This window comes from Poecilia mexicana, unplaced genomic scaffold (genome assembly GCF_051168715.1).
Source record: "Poecilia mexicana isolate PSO_F unplaced genomic scaffold, ASM5116871v1 scaffold_4, whole genome shotgun sequence".
Lineage (NCBI taxonomy): Eukaryota > Metazoa > Chordata > Actinopteri > Cyprinodontiformes > Poeciliidae > Poecilia > Poecilia mexicana.
Window position 1 is genome coordinate 12,310,118 of NW_028263373.1, and position 24,704 is coordinate 12,334,821.

The window sequence follows — 24,704 nt, forward strand, 5'->3', positions numbered from 1 at the left end:
ATTGTTAACACACAAATTTAACATGATGTATATTTTTGCCTCTCGAGTATTTTTATGGTCCCAGGTCTGAATAATCAGCTGACATTTCAAAGCTGAACGATCTATGCTCCGACCTTTCTGTTCATCCTGTGGCTTTTTGATGTACAGAGCTTTTTGCACTTTCATCTCCTAAATATTGAAAATCTATACCAAACGAAGCCATCTGAGATATCGTGAAACCCCAAGTAGGACTTAATTGAATGCCTGTTGTTTTGATTCGGGTTCAATTGGTAATTATTAAAAATCTGATCAGTGGTGTTTGTTTTCTGAGAACAGAATTAACTCTGCTACATAATGTTTATACTCATAAAGTAACACCTGCCACATCTTGGGTGAAAGTCGACTTGGGGCGATGCTGAGCCAAAATCCTGTCTTTGAGAAATAATTGATGAGCGATCCGTCATCGTGTGTGTGTGTGTGTGTGTGTGTGTGTGTGTGCACTTCAGGGATGGGGAAGCATGCTTCATTCCACTTCTCTGCCCTTCATACTGTTTAGAGACAATAGCATGGCTGCACAAACATCTGAGGCAAAGCTCAGACTTGCAGCTTCATGATGCTGCGGCGTTAACATGTGGCATGTTGCCGGGTAACTAATGGACAGTTTACAAATGGAAGCAATGAGCATCTAAATTCATTACAAGACGCACTGTTTGAGGTAATTTAATCGACATGCATTACGTATAATAATCATGTTTATTTTGGTTGATCTGTTTATATGTTCATTACTTTATCAATGTACTGAATTAAGGCAAATTTCTAAATTGACGTTCTATAAAAATCACTTGTAATTAACAGAGCAAGACAGAGAAAGGCAATTTAAACCCAAAGAAACGTCTTTGTTCTGTGGGCGAGCGAGTAATTTCACCAAGCGTGGTTCATACATGATCCATGCCTCCTACATTATGGCATGATAATTGCGTTTCCATGGCGATGCAGTCTGCCTCTATCGCTTTGGTCCTACACCAAACTGGAACAGGATCATCAGAAATAAAAACAACTTTGTTGATTTTTGAGCATTCAGTGGACATCTCTCTGTTTTTGCCCTGATAATTAAGAGCAGATTAGACTGATGACACTTTGTTTTATTGAGAGTAAGGATAAGATTTATTAAAAGCCTTTCATTCTGATGCTTTTATCTTTACAACATAAGCGTGCTTGAAATATAGCCAAGACACGCTGAGGCAGTGTTGTGTTCAAGACCACCTAACCCGAGACCAAGACAAGACCAAGACCAGAGTGTATCGAGACCGAGACAAGACCAAGACTTTTGGGGTCCGAGACCAAGTCAAGACCAAGACCGAAGGGAGTCGAGACCGAGTCAAGACCAAGACCAGCGGCCCGCGCTACATGACACAATAAAATGTAAAATATGATCGAAATTGCTTCTCAAAATAATCTGAAAGATCCATATTCCCATAAAACACCTAGATATTAAATACTTAATACATTTTACCAATATTAAATATTCCATTTATGTGCTAAAAAGTGTGATGGTCTCGTGCCATCCCTAAAAACATAACGCCCTGGGCATTTGCCCATATTGCTCATATAAGAAACCACCACTGTCTGCACCATTAAACATAGCAATTGAGGCAATGCCCTGACGGTAAATAACGCTCAACCATGAACACTGACCAAGGAGCAACAAGCAAGAAGTAACCAAACAGAAGGCGCTCATCGTGACTGTTCTCACTCTCTATCCTAGTACATGAAGCCTGGTAGTCTGACACCATGGCAGACATTACAGCTGCCACTTTGAACAAAAACAACCAAAGAGCAATGTGCATGCTCTGCGTGCTCTTTCGTTCTTGTGTTTTAGTTATTTGTTAATTTAAATATTAACGTACATAATTAAATGATGCAGTGTACACAGAGCATTACTAGAACAAAGAACGGGTGTTCTGTCAGATCAGCATACGTTGTCAGATAGTCGTACGCTTAGCTCAGATATGCATATGCTGTCATTACCATATGATTTTATTTAATCAGCAACATAGAATCATGACGTAGATCATTATTAACAGTTATTCACAGTTGTATGGCATCCAGCTGCAGCCAGACCTGCTTTAAACACTTTGAAACCACGACAACGCATGTATATCCATCTAGTTATCACATTATGTCATATTATAAACAATTTAATTACTTATTTTCGTCATAACTTGTTGCGTATACTGACAACTACACTGATGGTCGGACTTAATGCGCATGCGCTGGCATGGTACTCACTGCATGTATGCTATTCTGGCAGCGTATGGCTATCTGATAGAACACCGGCTACATCTGTCAGACACGTCATTACCATAAGATTTCATTTAATCAACAACATAGAATCATGACGTAGATCGTCATACACTTTGTTATTAACTGTGTATGGCATCCTGACTTAGCGGTTAAGTGAGTTTTACACGGGCCTGTGTTGTAGTTGACTCCAGCTGCAGCCAGACCTGCTTTAAATACACTTTGAAACCATGACAACACATGTATATCTATATAGTTATCATTGAAAACAATTTAATGACTTAAGTTCATCATAACTTGCTGCGTATGGTGAACTGACAACTCCTCTGACGGTCGGATTTCTTAATGTTTAATGCATGTATGCTATCCTGACAGCGTATGGCTATCTGATAGAACAACGGCTCTCAGTGAGTGACACTCCAGTCCTATCTAATAAGTAAAGAGCCGTGGAGAAGAATCGATTGTTTCTGAATGTCACCTCACTATATTGCAGACTTTTGGACATAGCGTTGTCCCATATATGCGACAAGTCAGTCAACACCTCCGCACAATAATTCAGGCAGTGAGTGATAACATTTTTCATCACAATGCTTATGTGTCTCTGTACAGCTAGCTTTGATAACATCACGTTAACGGAGCTTACCTTCTTTGAGCTACTTTTCTAAGTGACGAAAAAAGTTAGACGTTGTCCCCACCGTCTGTGAAAGCGAAGCGCTGCTGAGTTAGCTGTGGCCATCGGATTTCTTACTATTTATGCAGCGCTATTATATTACTGACGATTAGACAAACATTTTCTGCCGCTGAGAGGAAACCACTGCGCATGTCCTGGAGCGCCGCGCGCGAGTGAAAGGTGGGGAGGGGAGGGGGGAGTAACAGAACCACGTAGTTGCTTGGATTTTAATCGGTGCGTTTTGCATCCACTGAAAACAAAGATGTTAACAAATAAAGTGGACAGTATGCTGTACGTTTAGTGATATTTTCACAGTTGCGGTCTTGACTGGTCTTGAAATAAAATGCCGAGTCCTCAGCGCCTGAGACCGAGACAAGACCGAGACCAAATGCGGTCGAGTCCGAGACGAGACCGAGACCATCAAAAAATGGTCTTAAGACCGGTCTTAAGACCAAGACCAACTTCGAGTACCACAACACTGCGCTGAGGTCTTAAAAATACCCAAAACTCAGGCTCTAAAAAAATAGATGTGAATTATTTCCCATTTTAAAATAAAATCCTTCACCCTGTTATGCTTTTATGGCTGAAATAACCTTCATGTGATTTAAAAAAATGTGACGGAATCCAATACTTTAATTCAGAGTTGTATTAAAATTTGGGGAAGAGAGACAGCTGCTGCACCACACAGTTGGTCATTTTGGCCGTGGTGCTCTTTGGAAGGAGGTGAAGATGAGAGGAGGAAGAAGATTTGACCTCGTCCTGGGTGGGAAGAGAAACTGCTGTTTATCAGAGACCCAATGCTTTCTGATCAGGTTAAGGTTTGTTTGTGAACTCCCATGAACTTCACGCTCCTCATCGCCTTTGGTGAGCTGTTGCTGTGCACCACCGTTAACGGATCAGCTTCTTTCTGATGGTCTCATTTGATTCGTCAGCAGTCTGGTCTCCTTTCTTAATACTTTGAGCCTCCACTGCAGTTTGTCTTTAACCTTGTCTAGTCAACCATTAAAGTCCAGCAATCTCTGGAGCGTTCCACATCTCAGGAGAAATCTCCGTCACTTCTGCTGCGCTGGCCTTGCGGAGCATTTTAGCTTCCTGATCAGCCTGCGGTGACAGAACAGGATTCTCCTGCCACAGCAGGGACCGTGGAGGCTGGATTCAGGAGATCCTCCACAGTCATCAGTCGGGGTCTGTGATCACTCTCTCAGTTTTCCAGAACTTCATCAAAGTCAACTGAAAGCCGTTGCCTCTCTGAAATCCCTCCACATCCCAGTTTTGCTTGTAATTTTGACCTGCTTGTTGCAGATCAATGCATCTCATCCCAGGGAAGATAATAGGGACAAAATGGGTTTTAATTTTCCCATAATTTTTTTTTATTTCTCAACCTTATGTATTCAAATATGACAAATAATGTTTAGGAAATGTAAAGATGCTAAGGTACCGGCTCCCAGTTGCAACATTTTTTTTTTAAAAATTACATTTTTAATCGACCTGACCTATAACGTTGTATCACCATCTGACAAAAATAAATAAAAACATTTTTTTAATGACCCTATTAGTAATATTTTTACTCATTTTACAGACAAATGCTTCTCAAGAAACAAAATAAATATTATTTAAAACCAAAAACAACAAAAAGGCCATCTGGCGGAGTTGACAGTGCATGACGGAATTGACCCAGAACTGAAGGTGGTGACAAACTAGTGAGTAAAATGAAAAACTTGGTACTTGTGAAGTAATGCAATTCATGTAAAATACATTAAAATGAATTAATTGCACATTTAAGTGAGATTTGACAACAATTTCACTGAAAGAGTCAGAAAAACTGATGGAGTTGACATCTGACGGAGTAGAAAAAAAGCCAAACTACCTCAATTTATATGATGTTATTCTGAAGGAGGCCATATTGTAGCTCATCGGGTCCATTAAATCTTTACAGTTTACCAAAATTAAGCTTTTATTTCACAAAATGTCATCAAAGTTTTGTAAATTGTCAGTTATGGTGTTGACACATCATGGTTGTGACAAGCAACTTAGGAATAAAAACAAGAAAAAACTAAAGAATAATAGAAGCTAACCAGAGCTAACTAGCCCTCTTAGCAAAGGAAGAGAAAAGACAACGTCATGGGGTCCTCAGAAGTTCTGGTGTCCCCCAATAATGCCTGATTTTTTTTTACATTCTTTTCATTTCTGACGGTGTTGACAAAAACTAGGGACAAATTTCACTGGAGTTGGAAAATATATAAAAATGATTTTTAATTCAATTTATCGATACTTTTATAATTATTTATATGACTACTTATACTTAATTGTCACAATATATAATTTTAGTATTTCTTTAATTATTTTAAACTATTATAATGTATTGAGTTCTGCTCCTGAACAAGGGCTTTTTACAGGCATCATCCACCAACTACAATGTTTAAAATAAAAAAAATATTCACCAAATACCTGGAAAATATACATTGTTGTGCTCACATGACCCAGGATAGTTGAGGCAGATATTTGAAAAAATTATATCTTGTGTATATTTTAGTCAAATTTTGTGCTTTATCCATAGGAGAATAGGGACCTGTTTTGTCCCTATTCTCAAGAATCACTGAATAACAAACCTGGACCCTTCGAGAGCTTCAGAGGAGCCACTAAATGAATCTTATGGAGATATGTTTACTGAGTTACTTATTCATTTAGTTTAATTCTTTAACCCTCTGCTCTGTGAATTGTGAAAATGTTTGCTGAGATATTTGAAATACAAAAGAAAACCTTATTTTAAGCCACAGAAAGCAAAAGCTAAACATTTCTCCATGTTGTGTGTCTATTTTCCTGTGTTAGCTTACTGTACTTCCCTCTGAATAACACAGTGTAGCATGACTGACTGCTGAGGAGCTCCTTTCTCCTCACACTTCATGTTCATGCATGTTAATGGAGTTTTGTGAAGACGAGTGTGATGTGTGGGCGTGAGAGCTGGGCAGCTGGATGCCAGCAGGGTAACAGATACAAACAGTTCCCTGGAGTTCAGCACTGAGCACATGCTTGTTGTCATAGCAATAACCCCTGCGTGCTGTCTACAAGCACCAGGACCCACATACATTACAGTAATATTATTTATGTTATTGAAGTTCTACAAGAGTCATTTAGTAAGATTTAGATTAATCCCGGAACAAAGATGCTCATTCAGATTCAGGTTTTATTGATACAAATAAATGATCAGCCTCTCCTCCACCCACGCACACATCCCAGGCGCGCCTCCTCACAAAGCACGACGCGCTACATCGGTTTACGTTGTAAGTCGTAGAGTTTACAGTGCGGATGATGAGGGAAGAGTGTGTGAGTGGGCATCACTGCTTCATTAGCGGCAGCAAGCGGTGTAGCGAAGATAGAGAGATCCACATGATGGAGAGAGCATCGTCTCTGACGAACAGGTGGGCGAGACTTTGTTTCTAATTAGCTTCTCATCTTTTTTGCTCAACTGACAACAGAATATAGAGTCAAAAATGACATTTGAAATACATTTTTGTGTGTTGACTTTGTGAAGGTTCTGAAGACCTGCAAGGAAAAGTTAAAACGAAGAGAATGGACAAGTCATGAAAGTCTGACATAAGGAAGGAGAGACTCTTACAGGGTAAATAAGTTTCTATCTATCTATCTATCTATCTATCTATCTATCTATCTATCTATCTATCTATCTATCTATCTATCTATCTATCTATCTATCTATCTATCTATCTATCTATCTATCTATCTATCTATCTATCTATCTATCTATCTATCTATTTTAAAATACATATTATTGTGTTGATATCCAGGATTAATATTTTTAAATAAGTGATGACAGAGAAATAGATTTTATTTGTCATTCTCTAACTTCCTGTTCAGATGTAGTAACCTCTGGGTCTCTAAAAGTAAAAAATGATGACAACGCAATTATAAACTCAAAAGTTTTGTAATTATACTTCACAAACTGCAGCTGTCAGACTGACTGCATTTTATATTTATACTCTTTCATTCTTTCACTCTGAGTAAAACAGGATCTGAGTAAAAAAAAGGTTGGGATGACATCTACTTTGGCTAAAAGCTGCACTATGTAACTTTTGTAAAGTATATATTATTTTCACATTTGTTAAAACCATCACCATGCCGTGACAGTATGTTATGAGACAGATAATATGTGGAAAAGACCAATTCCCTTCACCTCCTTCGCGCCCGACGACAAACAACCAATCAGAGCCAGGAGGAGGGTCTTAGCGCTGCCAATCAATGCTGCTAAATGTGCTAATGGTGAGAAATAACTTAATAAGTGTGTGTTTCACTTAGTGATAAAGTTCCTGAAATAAATAGACTTTTATTGAATGCTTTAAGGGAAAGATGGTCTGTCCTTTGTGTGTGTGTGTGTGTGGGTGTGTGTGTGTGTGTGTGTGTGTGTGTGTGTGTCTGCATGTATTTTCCAGGCTTATGTGTGGAAATGTGAGAAGGTCAGACCATAGGAGAGGTCTTTTCATGTCTGTCTGTATATGAGCGCAGCGCAGAGCCGTAATCATTGTGCTGCTCTGCTCCGGACCGTCTCACTCTAATACAGCTTAAGGTCATTGCAGTGTGTGCCGGTCCAGTTCTGATCGTCACCTGACTTTAATCTAACCGCTCCCAAAGACTGTAACCATGAGTGGTGAGTAATTACACCTGTCTCTGTTGCAGAGGGATATTTGAGTGAATATGAGCATTTGCACAATGTTATTAATAAATTACAGAAACTGTTGTGTATTTACTTGTACAGGCATCATGTACTTTGTATTACATGGATAAATCTTAAATTTATATTATAGTATGAAACAAGGCATAGGTGTGTGTGTGTGTTTATGTTTTAGGCTACAACTTCAATATTCAGCGTTAACTTTCTTTAGTGTTTTGTCTTATCTGCAAGTTCAGATGTTTTCTTTTGGATTAATTTTCTTGAAATCTTTAACAATTTACACATCTTATGTTTTTGTGTGAACTGTTGCTTATAGAAAATAGCGACCGTCTATGTTTACACCAGTTTTATTCTGCATGACCAGTGTTGGTTTAAACAGGTGTGTTTCATACGGTTCTGTTAAATCATGATCCACAAAGTTGGACAAAGCAATCTTTTGTTAAAACCGTTGGGATTTAAAACTGCAGCACAGCACTGTCTGTAAATTTCTGGATTTTCTTTGACATTATTCAACAGGCTTAGCCAAGACGGTGGTCTGACAACGATGGTTGTAAATTTGTTGTGGCTTTGAAGTTGATAGTTTATAGTTGAACACACATTGTGATGCTCGCTGTGTCTGGATGTTAATAGCATGTTGTTTTTGCAGCTGAATGTGCTCTGTTACAGTTGTATTCAGTCCATCTTCTCAACTGTGCAATCAGAGGGAACCTGTTACTTTCACCTTTTTTATTCGGGAGCAACATATATTTTTCAGTTTGAAATAAAAAGAATGCTTTAAAGATAGAGGACGCCAGCATATAAACTGGTTCTGGGTCATCCCTGCGATCTCATCCCCTCATTTGGTGGCAGACATCATTCCCATCTGCTACTTCTTTACAAGAAATCCCTAAAATATTTTGCATGCATGTACTTATGCATCACATATCAGTGGTTCATTTAACTTGACTCTGTAATATTCTATCAAGATTTTATATTTTGATCTATTTTCATTCATTCTCATATGTGGGCCAGTTGAGTATTGTGAAATATGTCACATTATGATTCCTGATTAAACCCAAATAACGTCGAAGGGGAAGAAATTAGCCTATTTAGAGGGGCCACATTATTGCAAACTCTGGGTAAAGAATGACAGATTACTTTAAATCACCTGTGGTCAAATCAGCTAGAAAACAAGGAAGGTAAGAACAGATTGTTGCAAAAAAAAAAACCCACCAGAACGTAAACGTATATATAGGGTGAGAATGATGCAGAAATGTGAAATTACTGCTGTGAGGTGTTCAGTTAAAGGGAGAGCATATCTGTGTGACTTGAGGGGGTAGATAAACACATGAATACGTCACTGAGTCAAAGCGCGGGAAGTCTAGTCTGTTTGCAAAAGGGGAAGTCTTAAGAGGAAGCAGGTCTGCAGCCGGGGCAGATAGGAAGACGTAAAACTATCAGCCACGTGTCACCACACGCACAAAGAAAAGAGAGAAACACGGTAAGATTTAAGAAAGCTCAGTAATTTAACACTGACAGCACTTTTCATTCAGGACATTTAAAAAGGACACTTGCATTTTTTTTTAACTTATCTAATTTCAAAACAAGAAGTTTTTCCTGCTTTAGTCATAATTAGGAAACTGGACTTGAGGCTTTGCAGTGTCAGTAAAAGTTAGCAAACCCACAGAATCAGGGTGTACAATGTAATTCTTTGTTCTTTTTTTTTCCACAGCTAAAACAATGTATTAATTTTGTGAGATATACAACAAGTTCTGTAGTGTGTAAAACTAACGTTGTGTGCTTTCAAAGTAAAGTAAAAGTTGAATGGAGAAACTGTTTGGCAGAGACAATCTGCAACAGGACACACAACACATTAGCTTGAGTGAGAAGAGACTTGTGTTGAGCTGCCTGTTACTTCTTCTTTATGTTTTTCTTTGCTGCTTCATCAATTTTGTGGTAACATTTTTAGTTTATTACACAATAATAAACTAAGAATGTGCAATTAATAGACTTTAACGTTATTTTAAATTCTATTTGCATTCAAGTTTGACATGTTGGCTTAGAAATGATGCTATAGTGTGGAGAACTCTGACCATGAAGCTAATTTAATTAACAGGAATGCACAGGCCAATGGTATAACAGCTTCCAGAGTTTTTGTCAGATTTTTGGTCACCATTTAATTTTGATTTACATCACTGGCCTGGTGCTGAAATCTGCTTCTTGGTTTCTTCATCCATCCAAGACAAAAAAAACATGGAATAGTGACAGATATTGGATTTTAATCCTCTTTCAGTTTCACACGAGACCTGCCTGCTGGACCAGGTGTTGGGGCTTATTATGAATGAGAAGCCACCCAACAGTGCAAGCCTTTTTCTAAACGAGGACGCAGAAAAACCAACTTTGCCGGACAAAGTTGACCTCAGGAGGCGTTTTCGCAGAGCCATGGAGAAGAGAGCAGGCAGCATGAGGCAGAGGATCGGCTCCATCAGCAAGAAAAGCCTCAAAGGTTTCTTCAGGAGGAACCTGTTTGTTTTGTTCACAGTGGCCTCTGTGGTTCTGGGTGAGTGGGAATAAAGTCATGTTATGCTGGTTATGTAACTTATCAGTTACTTGGGTACAAATTACTTTATTTGTTTGTTTGAATGTGTGGGAATGTTTCCTCTCTGTTCAGGTGTAATCCTAGGCTTTGCTCTACGACCCCATAACCTGTCCATGAGGGAGATAAAATACTTTTCCTTTCCTGGGGAGCTCCTGATGAGGATGCTGAAGATGCTAGTGCTGCCGCTGATTGTCTCCAGTCTGGTCACAGGTTAGCTCATGATGAGCAAACAAAATAAGTCCCTGTGCTTTAATCCCATCTCTTTATTTACTGAAAATGTTTTACTCAGAAATCACAAAAATAAAGTAATGATACCAGTAGGGTTAGGGTTAGGGTTAACAGCATTTGGCAGTTTCACAAACATTTTTTTTCCATGTCTCAGGTATCTCCTCGTTGGACAGGAGAGCATCGGGAAAGATGGGTGTGCGCGCGGTGGTGTACTACATGGTGACCACACTGATCGCAGTGTTTATCGGCATCGTGATCGTCATGATCATCCGTCCGGGGAAAGGCAGCAGGGACAGTCCTGCGGTGAAAAGCGGAAACATTGAATCCATTCAGGCTACTGATGCTTTTCTGGACCTCATCAGGTGAGGACCCACAGGTTTAGTGAGATCAACGTGTTTGGCTAAAATGCTACATGGAAGGTTACATGAAAAAAGAATAAAACTGGGGGGTTTCTACACCTTTCTTAATGAAACAGGGTTTTCCAAAGTAAAAATAAACTTGACAAATATTTTGAGACGTTTTTATCAGACCTATGTCCTGTGCACTTAAACAGAAAAATAAAAATAAAGCTGTTAGAGGGAATATATAGAAAATGAAAGAAAAACTGTAACAAGGTGGCTGCTTATCAATCAATCAATTGTATTTGTACAGCACATCTCAGCAACCAGGTAGTTCATAGAGCTTTACATCATAAAAACCCAAACATACAAAGTCATAGGACACACAGGCAACAATGGAAACATTACATTTTGTCAAGTGCCATCACCATACATGAAATATGTTGGTTAATGTTTCATTTATTTTGGTTCAAGAGCAATTATAAACAGGAGGGTTTTTAGTCTAGATTTAAAGGAACTCAGTGTTTCAGCTGTTGTACAGTTTTCTAGAAGTTTGTTGTTGCAGATTTGTGGTGCATAAAAGCTGAATGGTTCTCTCTCAGGTTCTCCAGAGTCCTGATAATATATCATAATGCTGCCACCATCATGTTTCACATTTAGTGCTCGTTTTTATGATGAGGTGCTTTTTTATGTTTTGTGATAAGCATGTCTTTTGCAACTATGGTCAGCATAAAGTTGGGCTTCATGGTGGATTCAGAGAAGCTTTTGTTTTGCAATCACACTCCTTCGTCCAAACATTTGGAAAACACAGGAAGTGGTTACTAACACATGTAGAACTAAAACAGAACCGAATTTACTGCAGTTCTTTCAGTGTTGCTGTCAGTCTCTTGGCAGTTCCTTCTCCACTTTCTGTCTTGCCTTCTACTCGTCCAGTTTTGGAAACTGTCCCTTGTCTCTAATTTTTCTGTGCCATGGTACAAGAATATGGTCTGTGAATTATGCTCTTCTCCTGACTGGCATTTAATGTCCAACGAGATCCTTCTTATCTTCTGTAATCTCTCTGCAAACTATAAACATATAAATGCAAATAAAATCCTTATAACACAGCTGAATGTAATTAAATAGTCACTAAAATTGTTGACAGGTGTGAAACCACCAAGACTGAATGCTGGAATTGAATCAAAAGGTTCTTCAACAAAGTGTCAGTTTATGAGTGTACACAATTATGCAACTAAACAATAGAAGCATTTAATTTTTTTTATTATTTTTAGCGTCAGTTCAAATGTACAAGATATACGTCACACTGAAGGTTGATTTCCTTTTTACGTCAGAAAAATCAGATGTTTCAACAAGTGGTCTGTGCACTATTTATATCCTCTATGCTACATCATTCTACATCATTATGTTATTACAGGACTATTAGTGATATTTCACACATTTCTAACAAACCAGTTTTGACTCATCTGGAGTTTTTGTCTGTCCACTTAGGAACATGTTTCCCCCTAACCTGGTGGAAGCGTGCTTCATTCAGGTAAATCTGTTTCACTTCCTTCCAGTTTCTGCCATTTCATGTGCCATGCAGAAGTATTCACTTCTTATTCATAACTTCACTTGTGGGTTTATTTGCAGCATAAAACTGTGTACAAGAAGACTGTTTCCACAAGAAACGTGACAGTGACTCTCAACCTCACTGACTTGCTTAACATAACAGACTCTCCTCTGAGTGAAAACCTCACCAGGGTGCAACGCACCATACAGGTGAATTCAAATCAAGATATCATCTTGTTATTTACTAGAATAAAGCCCTACACCTAGACTACGAAATGCTGTTTCTGTTGTGATCTGCAGGAGACAGTGGAGGAAACGGTTCCTGTGTCTGGTTCCTCAGCCGGAGTGAACGCTCTGGGTCTGGTCGTCTTCTCCATGTGCTTCGGTCTGGTCATTGGCAACATGAAAGAGCAGGGACACGCTCTTAAAGAGTTCTTTGACTGCTTAAACGAGGCCATAATGAGGCTGGTAGCCGTCATCATTTGGTAAATAACACCAGAATTGCTGCTTTTCCTGCAAAATGGGTTTTCTGACTTACTTGAAAAACTGTTATTGTCATGTTTGTTTGTGACAGTAAACAATGTTCCCAAATCATCTCCTTCTGCAGGTACGCTCCAGTTGGAATCCTGTTTCTGATTGCTGGGAAAATAGTAGAGATGAAGGATCTGGCAGAAGTGGGTGGTCAGTTGGGGATGTACACGGTGTCTGTCATCGTGGGTCTTCTAGTCCACGGACTATTCGTCCTGCCGCTGCTCTACTTTCTGGTTACCAGAAGGAATCCCTACAGTTTCATTGGCGGCCTGCTGCAGGCCCTTATCACTGCTTTAGGGACATCATCTAGGTGAGTTTCACCATGAACATATTTCTCAGTGAAGGCTTTGTATTTTACTGTCCAAAATGCTCAACAGACATACTGAATAGCCATATTACTGGCCATTTTAGAATGAAATCTTCTGATGAGCATCCAGCGTGTAAAGAGATGTTGGCTTGTGCACACAATGACAACAGCACTGTAATGCCAAAAGCAGACTTTTGTAAAAATAAATGTATTTTCTATCCATTTGTTTAAACTTCCCACAAGTTTAAACAAAGTTTTGATTCATTGACTTCAAGTTGCAGCCAGAAAACTCTAACAGAGACTTTTTTCCAATGATCTACAGGGTTCAGCAGTTTTATTGCCATCCTACTGTCACACACCTTGATCGGTAACATCCAAAGTCAGTCCTTATGACCGGTTCATCTTAGATCTGGATGTAAAAAAACTCCTGAATCTAATGAATGATTAATCACCTGGCCTTTGCAGGACTTCAGAGCATGTTGTGACTTAATTCAGCTCCGTTAGCACAGCAGTACATCTTTAAAATGCAGAACACAACACCTATAGGACAGGAGTTAGACACAGATAGTCTTTCAACACATCTTGATTAACCACATACATTATATTGCCAAATGCATGACATCACCTACATTTATCAACACATAAAATTTAATGTGTTGAAATAGGCTTCATTCTAGTATTAATGAAGCTCTACTGAGACAAAGGCTTCAATATAGCACTGACCCACCATTTGCAAAATGTAGCTAATTTCAACCTGCTAGACCAGGTTGAAATTAGCAGGACACTCTTTATTCATGTTGGGGCTACCCCTAAATCTCAGGAGCATAAAATTGTTGTGAATATTATTATCTTCACAACCCAATCTTTGATCACAGACGCTATAATCTCTACGTCTTTTGTCTTTTTTTCCCCCACTGTCTTGCAGTTCTGCTACTCTGCCCATCACTTTCCGATGTCTTGAAGAAAACAACCACGTCGATAAACGAGTGACTCGCTTTGTCCTCCCCGTGGGTGCCACCATCAACATGGATGGGACCGCGCTCTATGAGGCTGTGGCGGCCATCTTTATCGCTCAAGTCAATGACATGGACCTAAACTTTGGGCAGATTCTCACAATCAGGTTAGCAAGTTTTCATTAATCACTAATAGATGAATTTAAAGCACAATGAATCCAAGAGTGGGATCAATATTTTACCTAAATGAACCATTTTTGTACAATTTGTCTGTTTATACTAAAGACATTTTAAGCTTCTTCAAAAATAAATGTGAGCACATCTGTTAAGCTCAAACGACAACAGAACAAAGACAATGTATTATTTTTGATTTTTCTACATTTGGATATCAGACCTTAAAAACACATTTTGTGATTAAAAGCCACTGTCATTTCATCATCAAATTATTGAGAATTAATACATATTTCTTGGTTTCAAACACTAAAATGTGCTTCCAAATAAAAATATTACAGTGCCATCTTGGGACTTTGGATAATGTGACACTTTCCATTAGAAGCCCAAACAATCTGCTTATTAATAACTTTTAATAATCTGTAGTTTTGGCAGCCTTTTATGTAGTTGAGCAAAACATATTGAAGTTTATAAATCAAACACAACACTGCACTAAAACAACGATTTATCACCATAGACTAACGGTGAATCTTACTCAACAAAGCTCTATGCTCTGTCAAGAAACATCACTTTTGCAGTGAATAATTATAAATAACTTCATTTAGCATAATTTTATCGATCTAAAAATGAGAAAGACATCAGAGATTTTGTGAAGTTTAATCTGAAACCGGTTGATGAGTTTACTACGGAAATGAGAAACTGAGTCTGCTGGTTGAAATTTGTCAGATGTGCACCTCATTTTCTTCCGTCACGTATGTATTTTACTTTTAAAATGTAATCCATCGAAGCTTTTGTAACCAAAACATTTTGTTTGTTTTCGTCATGGAAAGTAGGGAATTTTGCTCAGAATTACAATATATATGGAAGCATAGCTGATTAAAGATTTTAGAGTAGAGATTTATTAGAGGTTGATGAGGTTTGGTGAAAATCTTCGATGTGAACTAGAAAATGAGATGAACGGAAAAGGAAAGACGTGGATTACAGTGGCTTTTCTCTTTTTCAATCCGGTTTTGTCCTTTGACTTTCTTACCTAGATGAACTGATTTATGGCTCTAGTTTAAGCTTTTCTGAAAACATATTGCATTAACAGTGTCTTCTGATTAAATTACGTTAAGTTGTAGTGTAACTGTGTTACACTACAAACGTAACACAGTTTGTAGTGTAGGTAGTGTAATAGTTCCTTGTTTGGCTTCATCACTCAACTACTCCCACTATGACTGCACATGTGCTGTTTGTTTGTTTCCCTTTATTAAATGTCTCCACTCTCCATCCCACCCACTCAGTATCACAGCAACGGCTGCCAGCATCGGAGCAGCAGGCATCCCTCAGGCTGGTCTGGTGACCATGGTGATTGTATTGACATCGGTGGGACTGCCCACAGAGGACATTACACTGATCATCGCCGTGGATTGGTTCTTGTGAGTTCCCACTAAATGTCAGCTTGACGGGGATTGGTCTGGGACTGAGCCAGCCTAAATGTCATTGTGGAGCTTCAGAGAGCCTACAGGCTGCACCTCCACAAAGGTTATTGATACATAATGCAGAGCAACAGATTAGAGAGCCTGTGAGGATATTTGTAGTCGGTGTACGCCAATGTTTCTGGTTGAAATGGTTCTTTGCATAATCAACCCCCCGCAGGTGTGCCCCAGTTTCTCCTCCTTCCACTTATCACCTAATATCTTCTGTCTCCGTCTCCGCTGCAGGGATCGTTTGCGCACCACCACCAACGTGCTGGGCGACTCACTCGGTGCCGGCATCGTGGAATATCTCTCCCGTGAAGAACTGCAGAATCAAGATGCTGACTTGCGAAACTCTGTGATAGAGGAGAATGAGAAGCCATACCAGCTCATCTGCCAGGACAATGACACACTGAACCACCTCAACAACGAGACCACGATGTGAGGAAATTTGTTTTCACCTGAAAGGACTTAACAAATCAATAACATTTCAGCAAGAAAGTGAGGATCGTTGAGATAGAGGACTTTCTTGAACACCTTAAATTGAAATTGGTTAAATAAGCTGCATCTTCTGCAACAAATGAGGCATTCTTAAAGGGAGGGAGTATTATGTAAGATCATCTTTTTGAGCTTTACATCATTTTATAATGTTATTCCCTCATCTAAAACACGTCTGGAGAGTTGCTTTGTTTTGTTTCTTTCATGCATGTTTGAGGAATCATTCAATCATTCGGGTTGCCTAAACTCCAGCTCCCACAATGCACCAACTATTTCCACAAAGCTCCTCCTTGGAGCTGCAGTTCCAAAATCAAACTTCTGCCTCACAGAGCACAACTCAGTCACAGTTCCCCCACTCTGCTCCTTCAGACTAGTGGCAGCGGCAATTAGGAATTGCCGAGCTCTTCTGAGTTCATCATAAGAAACAGCTTCCGAGCTCCAGCGTTGCTAAAAGTACTATGGAGAAGCATCGTTATGATGACGTTCCGAGGGCAGAGTGTCAGAGAGAGCAGGAACGTCTTAAAGAGACAGAGGCCCAATTTCAAGGCGTCAAACTATACAGTCAAATTTCTTTTGTTATATTTTATAAATACGGCATTTTTATAACAACTAAAGGTAACATAGTTTATTGATTGTACTATAAAATGTCACTATGTACTTTGAAAATATGTAATACTCCCTCTTCAAAAAAACAGCTAATTGTATCCTAGAACATTAATATTAAAATAAATTTAGGCCACACTTCCAAAGCCTTTTATTTATCCACTATGAAAATATTTTGCTATTTTAAATCTGCTGTTTTTTCTGCATCTAGCATTACATCCCAGCCTCCAGTGAGTCCATTTCTTTAACAGGACCAATATTTTAAACAAATATCATTTCTTCTGTGAACTCCCTCTTTTGTCATTTTCATCTTGACTACCTCTCTTTGGGAGTTTTACAAGGTTTCACAAACCACCAGAAAAGCACTCAAGCTCATCAGGCTGTAAATAGAAATTACTGAGGTTTTTTTTCTTTATGGGGTAAAAATTATGTGAGCTTTCCTACACAGTTTAATTCAAGTCTTTGGATGTACTTTACTGCTTGAAAGGTGAAATAAATCAGGAAAAAGGATTTAAGTGTAGTAACTTGGGGTAAGTGATTGTTCACACTGTGCTTTCTTAGAGGTGTTTAGTTAGATATTTATTTGGTGCTACTGCAACCCAGTAATTTCACAGAATTAGCTACAACAACAATACTAAATGCTGTTATTTTTTTTATTTTTTGTCTATCCACGACACTGTGCGACTAAGATTGTTTTCTTGTAGTTTTTTTTTTTTTTTAGTTTTTTTTTATAATTGTACCAAGTAAGCCAGTAACTTAACATCATTACAAGAAAACTGAAAAATCTGAATTGACTGTTCCTCTTGTTGGTTTGTGAACGAGTACTGTGAAGACATATTGTGAAGATTTGAGAGTTTAAATATAAATTAGCTTTTAAGTCTGGTGTGACTAGTGATTGACAAGTGCTTGTATTTATCAGTGACTTCAAGGCTTTTCTGACTTTGTGCAATGTTTGTTCAGAAATATGGCTTAGTTCTGATGCTTGATGTTACCAAACAAAACACTGTTTTATATGGAAGAGCAGCTCTACGTTTCTGTGGAGGTTGTATGAAAAATGTGATGAATAAATGTCTCAGGAACTGAACTGTAATTCTCATTATTGTGATTGTGGCTACCCCTTGTGGAGGATATTATCCGGAAGATACTGTTTGCTCTTCCATGTTACTGTGAAACATGGGACGCTGAGATATAGCTCTACATTTAATATTTTGTCACTGGGCTCAGCTACATCTATTTAATTACAACACTCTAACTAACCACCACCAACAACAAAAATTAATCACGATTCCAAAACAAAAGCAGATTGAGACAATAGTCATGTCTCGGAAACAAAAGTGGGCATATAAGCCCTCGTTGATGGAGGTCAGAAACATGATTCACCATGGCAACAGGAGGAAATAAGGGTAAGTTGGCTACCTGGTTTTCTGAAGCATGTTCTTCATTTCATGTTTTAAAGGATAAAATTAATCATTTCTGGACAACAAATGTTTTTTTTTCTTACTTTGGTTTAGATTCATACTACTTCCTCAACGTTACTATTTGTCATAAAGTTTTTATGTGATTTTTGCAGCCCACCCAGTTTCAGAAATTGCACTGAATGACGTACAATCTGTGAAACCTTTCTCTCCTCCTTCATCCCAGCTGTTATTAATTACTCTCACCTGTTCTGGTTTAGATAATCACCCACCCAACGTGTATAAATCTCCTGTGTCTCTAGTTAAACATAAGATCCTTCTGCTTCCCATGTTTGTTTTTGTACTATTGTTACACTTTCAATCTGCTTCTGTCAACATAAATATGTTCTTTCAATTTAACCTGCTACTGCTTTACTCCCTGAGTTTTGGATTGTGTTTTTGTCTCGAGCTACGTTGCTATGAATTATATTTTTATTTAGTGACACGCCTGTTCTGCTTTTCTTGCCACCTTCCCTGCATTTGTCTTCATGACGAACCTCAACACTGTATTATCTCTACGTAAGCCCTAACACCCAGCCCCAACAAAATGCACGAAAACAGTTGCAGTTAATGTTTCAGATTAATTTATAAAATAATTCACTTGAGATACAGTGCATTCCTCTACGTTACAATGCTTGTGTGCTGTACACACACAGGACAGCCCTCTAAGTTTTAACAGCCTTGTCATTTAATGAATCGACTCATGAGTGCTTTGGCATAGTTCAATGTCAAACTACTAGTTAAAAAGATAAAAGTAAACTTAAGCCAAGTTATATCGGATGATTTGTTGATGCCGGTGGGTCAAAATCCAAAAGATCTACTTATATTTTACAAACAGTCAATATACAAAGTAGACAAAATGTGTTAAAAAGTATGTTAAAGCCCATGGAAATCATCACCTTGTGATTTTTTTCCCCATGCTGGCCTCAACAAAGACCTGCAAGCCTCAGTACAAATACTTCAAAAGAAAGCCGAAGGAGAAAAGAGCAAAGTGCAAGTTAATATTAAAAACATGTTTTTCAAATTTCTGCACACTCAGCTGATTTTGACAAAACCCCAACTACATCATTACATTATTTACGCAGTACGAGTCACAAATAAGCACAGAGTATATTGCAGATATAATATATGAATGTCAATGCTGTTTCACTGATCTCACATCGGCCACAAGTGTTTACACTATTTCAGAGGGCGATACTTTCAGGCAGACTCCGGCAAATAACAGTATAAGCCATTAAATAAAAATCACTGCAACTTTTCTTACAATAATGCTCTCCCTCTCACATACCGGGAATATTTTATTACACCATTTAAATAAGTATTGCTGCCCAGGTCTGGTCCCAAGGAGACGGATAGAGAGACACAAGATGACTGGAACGTCAGCGAGCGTCGCAGATTAAAGCCGACGAGCTGCTGAATGATTACTTGGCCTGCAAATTAAAAGAGAGTTTAAAAGATGTTGGATTAGACATTAACATAATATAAGCTTGAAACTAATTTTATTAAACTTAGGGAAGCCTTACGTATGACTACGACTAACTCCACTGTTGACGGCGCTTCTTCACTCCACATTCAGAACTGCCCAGTTGTCTTTTTTATCCTGATCACAATAGTTGAAAACAACGTAACAGGTGAGAATCAAATATGAGAATCAAATCTGAGGAACAGTTGAGCTCAAAAATATTCATACCCAAGAAATATTTTCATTCAACCAAGAAGGATTTTTCACATTGGAAATCAGATAGACGTACTCCAAAAGGCAAAAAAAGCATTGTATGAGAGGTAACACTGTTTTTATTTCAACAAAAATCAACATGTCAAATTATTTATGCCATTCTCTCCATGAACAATTAGAGCAATGAAGGGATTTTTATACTTGCTGACCAGCTTTTTGCATTGGTATTTACTTCCAATGCCTACTTCCCATCACCCTAATCTTTAGATTCTGTCAGTGATCTGGTGAACAGAAACGGATACCCAACATAAGACCACCCGGTCGGTCAGGTTCTGTCAGAGGTGACAGTGTAGGAAAGTGCACTGGAGAGGGCAGGGAAGTGCAGCTTGGATGGAAAAGTCGGTATCGGTCAAGGGCATCACTGAGGGGACACGTATCAGAAACCTGACAGATCCGTAAATAGCTTGAGCAGAAATACTAAAAACAATGCCGCCATCAACACGTTGCTTAGTAACCCGTAACTCTAATAACAACATAATGACTGTCATTCCAGGACTTAACACTTTATTATTTGCCTCACAACTATCAAGCTAAACAATCTGGTAGCAGACACAAATCTCCTGGTTTATGTCTGCTACCAGATTATTTATCCACTGCTACCTCTTTCTGGTTCTGCCTCTTTCCAAAGTAAAAAAAAAACAAAAAAAAAACAAATAGGAAAATAGGATTCAGCATTTTTAAACTCAATACAGCAGTTTGACCAACAAAAATAGAGTCTAAAAAACAAGCTCTGTACTTCTTGAACAACTCTACATCAGTGCAACAGTTTGCTCTACAAAATAAATAAAAATGAGCTAAGGCTCCTTAGCTCCTCACTGATAACTCAGTGTGCCGTCTCACTTTTCAGCCCTGCATTCAGGAGACAGGAAGTGCTGTGTTGAGGGCGCTGTGTTGCGCCTTCAAAATAAAAGCACGCGAGTGGAAGATTTCAAATTCAAATACTTTTCGCAAATGCGGTGAAATAGTTGGGTAGGACAAATGCGCCTGTGTCCAATATTATCCCTCATTGTCCCCCTGGCTCCTACGCCTATGCTATCGTTATTCCACCATTCCTGGACGAGACCACAACAGAGATAAGGATTATATGTTGGGCTTTTATCCACTCACTATGTCAGAGAAACGGACTGAGATACTGTGCGTTCATAATTTGATCTAATCAAAGTTTATCTCACTTTAAACTGTTCTCTTGAAACCATGTCAGTCTTTCAGAGTAATGTATCCCAAACCAGCAGACACTGGGGGACTTTTATTATTTTACAGCAGCACAATTAATCGTTGCTTTTCTGTTTCATGTTTTACATTTTGTTTTAAAATTGCTTGTAAAAACGTGACAATATTTGAAATTGAAATTGTGGTATTTTTACTTTCAGTGAGAATCTCATAATTGTCCATGCATACACACATGGAACTGTAATTTACAGATCTCCACTGCTTATTGTGCTTTTACAAACAGATTTTACCTTGAAACATAAGGAGGCCTGCATTCAACTACAGCTGTATGTGTTGACTAAAAACAGAACTTCATCTAAGTGGACTGCAGACCTTGTTGTATTTTTGTTTTTCTACTATTTCATATGAGGGAAACATGAGGAAGATAGTAAGCCTTTGGTGACAGATGTAGTTAGTGAGTAACAGCAGCTGCAAGGTCGTTCAAACCTGACCTCTGACATGGCGGGCAGGTTGTCGCGAGGAAGCCACATGGTTCTGTGGTTCTTGAGTCTCTGTCTCTGCAGAAGCTTCCTCAACAACCTCTTCACCTTACGATCTCTAGGGTCCGCACATTTCACTGCCTTCTTCGTGTAAAGTCTAAAGAGAGAAAGAGCAGAATCTCTCACTTGGATCGACCCAACACTCAACAGATTTCAAACTAATTTGAAAGATGTAAGGTCAGAAATATGTTTGTCAAGTATTAGAAAGAATAAACACGACTGGACATGGGAACAAAAAGATGAAAGTCATGAGTTGGTAAATTAAAAATGTTCATATCACTTGAGTCTTTTTAATATGTGATCACTTTAAAGCCACAAACGCCAGGGTGATTTATTGGCATTGTTGAGAAAGGCCAACACAGAGTACTGCGCGATTGCGATAGACACAGGAAAGAAAAACGTTTCTCAATTTTTTTGCAAATACAAATCAGAAAACTGTGTCGTCTTCCATTAATCTCCTCTTAATACTTTGTCAAATTACATTTTGCCACACCTTCAGTTGCATATCAATTTGTTTATGTCTTGACCAATTTTTCATATCTAAAGACTTTGATTTTTGTCCAATTTTTGCGTGAAGTCCCTCTGCAAAAAGCAATTTTAAGCTCTTATCAGAGTGAACCTGCATCCAAATCTGAAGACTTTTGCAGGTAATAAGTTTTCTTGCAGGTCTGTATACATTAACTCACCCACTGACCAGCTTCCCTGCTGAAGAATAGCATCTCTGCAGCATGATGCAGCCACCACCGTGTTAAGGGTTTGTTCAGGTTGAAGTGCATTTTTAGTTTTTTTAAAACACATTCTGCATATTGGCCAAAAAATCTAATTTTGGTCTGATCTGACCTGAGCACAGTCTTCCACATGCTTGATGTGTCTCCCACGTGGTTTGTGGCAAACAAGACTTCTTATATTGTTCAATCAACACTTTTGTCTTTCCGCTCCTCCATAACAGGACAGACTTGAGGAGTGTTTGTCAGATTCTTCCACCTGAGTTGTGAATCTCTGCAGCTCCCCAATAATCGCCATGAACATCTTGGGGAAGAAATATAAACCTTCTTCTCAATTACTCACTACTTGAGTATTTGAGCATCATTTAAAATCTCAATGAAGTACATTGAAAATTTGACAAGAGGAGTGAAAACTTTTTCAAGGTGCTGTAAAAATATTTTGTGTGTGAGAAGACTTCTGTGTTTGTGTTAACTGGATTGTGTGCAAAAGCAAACTCTCTTGCTACATCAGATTTCTGCGAACTGCTGGCAGCGATCGGTATCACAGTGTCGTTTACTTAACTAAACCCTGCTGTTCTGACAGAGCGACTGAATGCTGCGGGGCTCAGCTCGCCCGAAAGGTATTTTCAGGCAGCTTGTTGTTCCCACATATTTCTTCTTTTACTTCCCTGGCAATCACAGCAAGCAGCTCTGCCATAACAATTTGACTTGGAAAGAAGACAATGCCTCTCGGGCCATGGAGCCCTGCTCCTGCTCTAACGAGAGGCATTTTTCTCCATGCTTCCAAATTCCTCTGTGCTCTTAAGCTCCAGGAGTGGATAGCTGAAATACTTGCATGATGGCTTGTATGCTGCAGTCGGGCCCCTCCGTCTGCACCTCAAACCGCAGCACATCTTTGGTACGCACCTTACCCTGGGAGTACAGCATGCAACACTGGACATCCCTCTGCATCTGCACGCCTTTACCTGGGAAACAGAAAACACACCTTGGAATAATATTGTGCCCCACATCACAGCATCAACATAAAAATACAATTAAAAAAGTTTGGTAATAACCAGGAATCATCTCAGCTGCAGAATAATTATGCATTATTTCCACATTATCTGTCCTAAAAATAATCCTCATAGGAATATCAGAGGAGATGCACTGGTTTACCCTGTTCAGTGTGAGAAATGAGTGTAAGTGAGATGAGGAGAGGGGGAGTGTGTGTTTGGCATCACGTCCCCTCATTCAAAGCTAATGTGTAAACAAAACAAAGTGAGATCTGAAACACTATGAGCAATGTGAGCTGTAAAAAAAAATAGTAATAATAGAAGGAAAGAGCTGTTTGTCATGCCATGGGTGATGCCGAATCGGATCACTTCCTAAGCTGTGTTTCATAGAAGAGGCTGGCTGGCATGTCGCTCTGCATGCATGTGATTTTTTTTCAGATGCTCATCCTGCGTTCTGCCCCTCTGTTTACATCCATGCCTACATCCTCGCTGCTGCCATGCCTCTCTTTCCCCTCTTCTTTCCTCTTTTTTTGTGTGTCTTCGCCATTGCTCTGTTTGCCACCCTGTCCACCTGCAGGGTGCATGCAATACGTGCAAGACGCAAAACGCACAGACGTTCAAAGGATAGCTGTGTCCTACCTTCTACAGATGCCAGGAAGATGACAGTGAGCGAGAGAACAGTCAGCGTCTGCAGCATGAACATGGTGAGACTGGCAGGGAGGAGAGGATAATCTACTCTGTCACCTCTCCCTCTATGGCTGCCTCTTGTAGATAACTCCCTCCCTCTCTTTATACCTCCCTGCCCATCTCTCACTCACTCACTTTCACCACCTCTCCTTTTTCTGTCTCTTACCGTCCTTCCCTCCCACCCTCTGTTTATCCATCCTCAGTCAGCCTCCCTCTCAACTCTCTTCCTCCCTCACAGTCTCTGATTTTTTTCCCTCCCTGATCTGTTCATACCACCTCTCCCTGGTTTCTCCTTTCTCATGTCCTCGCTCAGGATGCCAGACCCAATTTGTTTGATTTGAGGCTTTAAATTCCTCTTTCCTCCTCTGCTGCATGTTTTGCTTTAAGGACTGAATAGATTTCAAAAGAGTGATAAAAACAAATAACACTGCTCATGCCATCACATTAAATCACATTGCCTGTCCAGTTACTTAGCAAGCAAGTTGACAAAAACAGGTTTCTATTTGCAGATTTAAGATTTATTTAGGTTCATTTGCACTTCTTAGGGGCACTGATG

The 24,704-nt window shown here is 39.1% G+C and overlaps 2 protein-coding genes across 2 annotated transcripts; one reads left to right on the forward strand and one right to left on the reverse strand.

Moving 5' to 3' along the window:
• The first annotated feature begins 8,359 nt into the window (after positions 1-8,359).
• On the forward strand, positions 8,360-17,930 carry slc1a6 (solute carrier family 1 member 6). Its single transcript, XM_088004974.1, has 11 exons — positions 8,360-9,114; positions 9,907-10,173; positions 10,285-10,422; positions 10,595-10,802; positions 12,267-12,309; positions 12,408-12,536; positions 12,627-12,811; positions 12,934-13,167; positions 14,090-14,284; positions 15,572-15,706; positions 15,992-17,930. The coding sequence occupies exons 2-11, from the start codon at positions 9,951-9,953 to the stop codon at positions 16,188-16,190; spliced, it is 1,689 nt and encodes a 562-aa protein (XP_087861100.1). The 5' UTR covers positions 8,360-9,114; positions 9,907-9,950; the 3' UTR covers positions 16,191-17,930.
• Positions 17,931-18,867: 937 nt separating this feature from the next.
• Positions 18,868-24,324, reverse strand: ccl44 (chemokine (C-C motif) ligand 44). The gene is made up of 5 exons (XM_015007137.2): positions 24,101-24,324; positions 23,305-23,434; positions 21,697-21,841; positions 19,824-19,900; positions 18,868-19,730 (listed from the first exon to the last, which is right to left on the reverse strand). The coding sequence occupies exons 1-4, from the start codon at positions 24,162-24,164 to the stop codon at positions 19,862-19,864; spliced, it is 378 nt and encodes a 125-aa protein (XP_014862623.1). The 5' UTR covers positions 24,165-24,324; the 3' UTR covers positions 18,868-19,730; positions 19,824-19,861.
• Between the last annotated feature and the right edge of the window lie 380 nt (positions 24,325-24,704).

Bases quoted from the DNA above. Each gene is read 5' to 3' on its own strand.
- slc1a6 (XM_088004974.1), top strand. From the start codon at position 9,951: ATGAATGAGAAGCCACCCAACAGTGCAAGCCTTTTTCTAAACGAGGAC. The intron at 10,174-10,284 runs GTGAGTGGGAAT...CTCTCTGTTCAG, and splicing joins AGTGGCCTCTGTGGTTCTGG to GTGTAATCCTAGGCTTTGCT. The intron at 15,707-15,991 runs GTGAGTTCCCAC...TCTCCGCTGCAG, and splicing joins ATCGCCGTGGATTGGTTCTT to GGATCGTTTGCGCACCACCA.
- ccl44 (XM_015007137.2), bottom strand. From the start codon at position 24,164: ATGTTCATGCTGCAGACGCTGACTGTTCTCTCGCTCACTGTCATCTTC. The intron at 23,435-24,100 runs GTAGGACACAGC...TCTGTTTCCCAG, and splicing joins CTTCCTGGCATCTGTAGAAG to GTAAAGGCGTGCAGATGCAG. The intron at 19,901-21,696 runs GTCAGGTTTGAA...TATTGTGATCAG, and splicing joins ACCTGCCCGCCATGTCAGAG to GATAAAAAAGACAACTGGGC.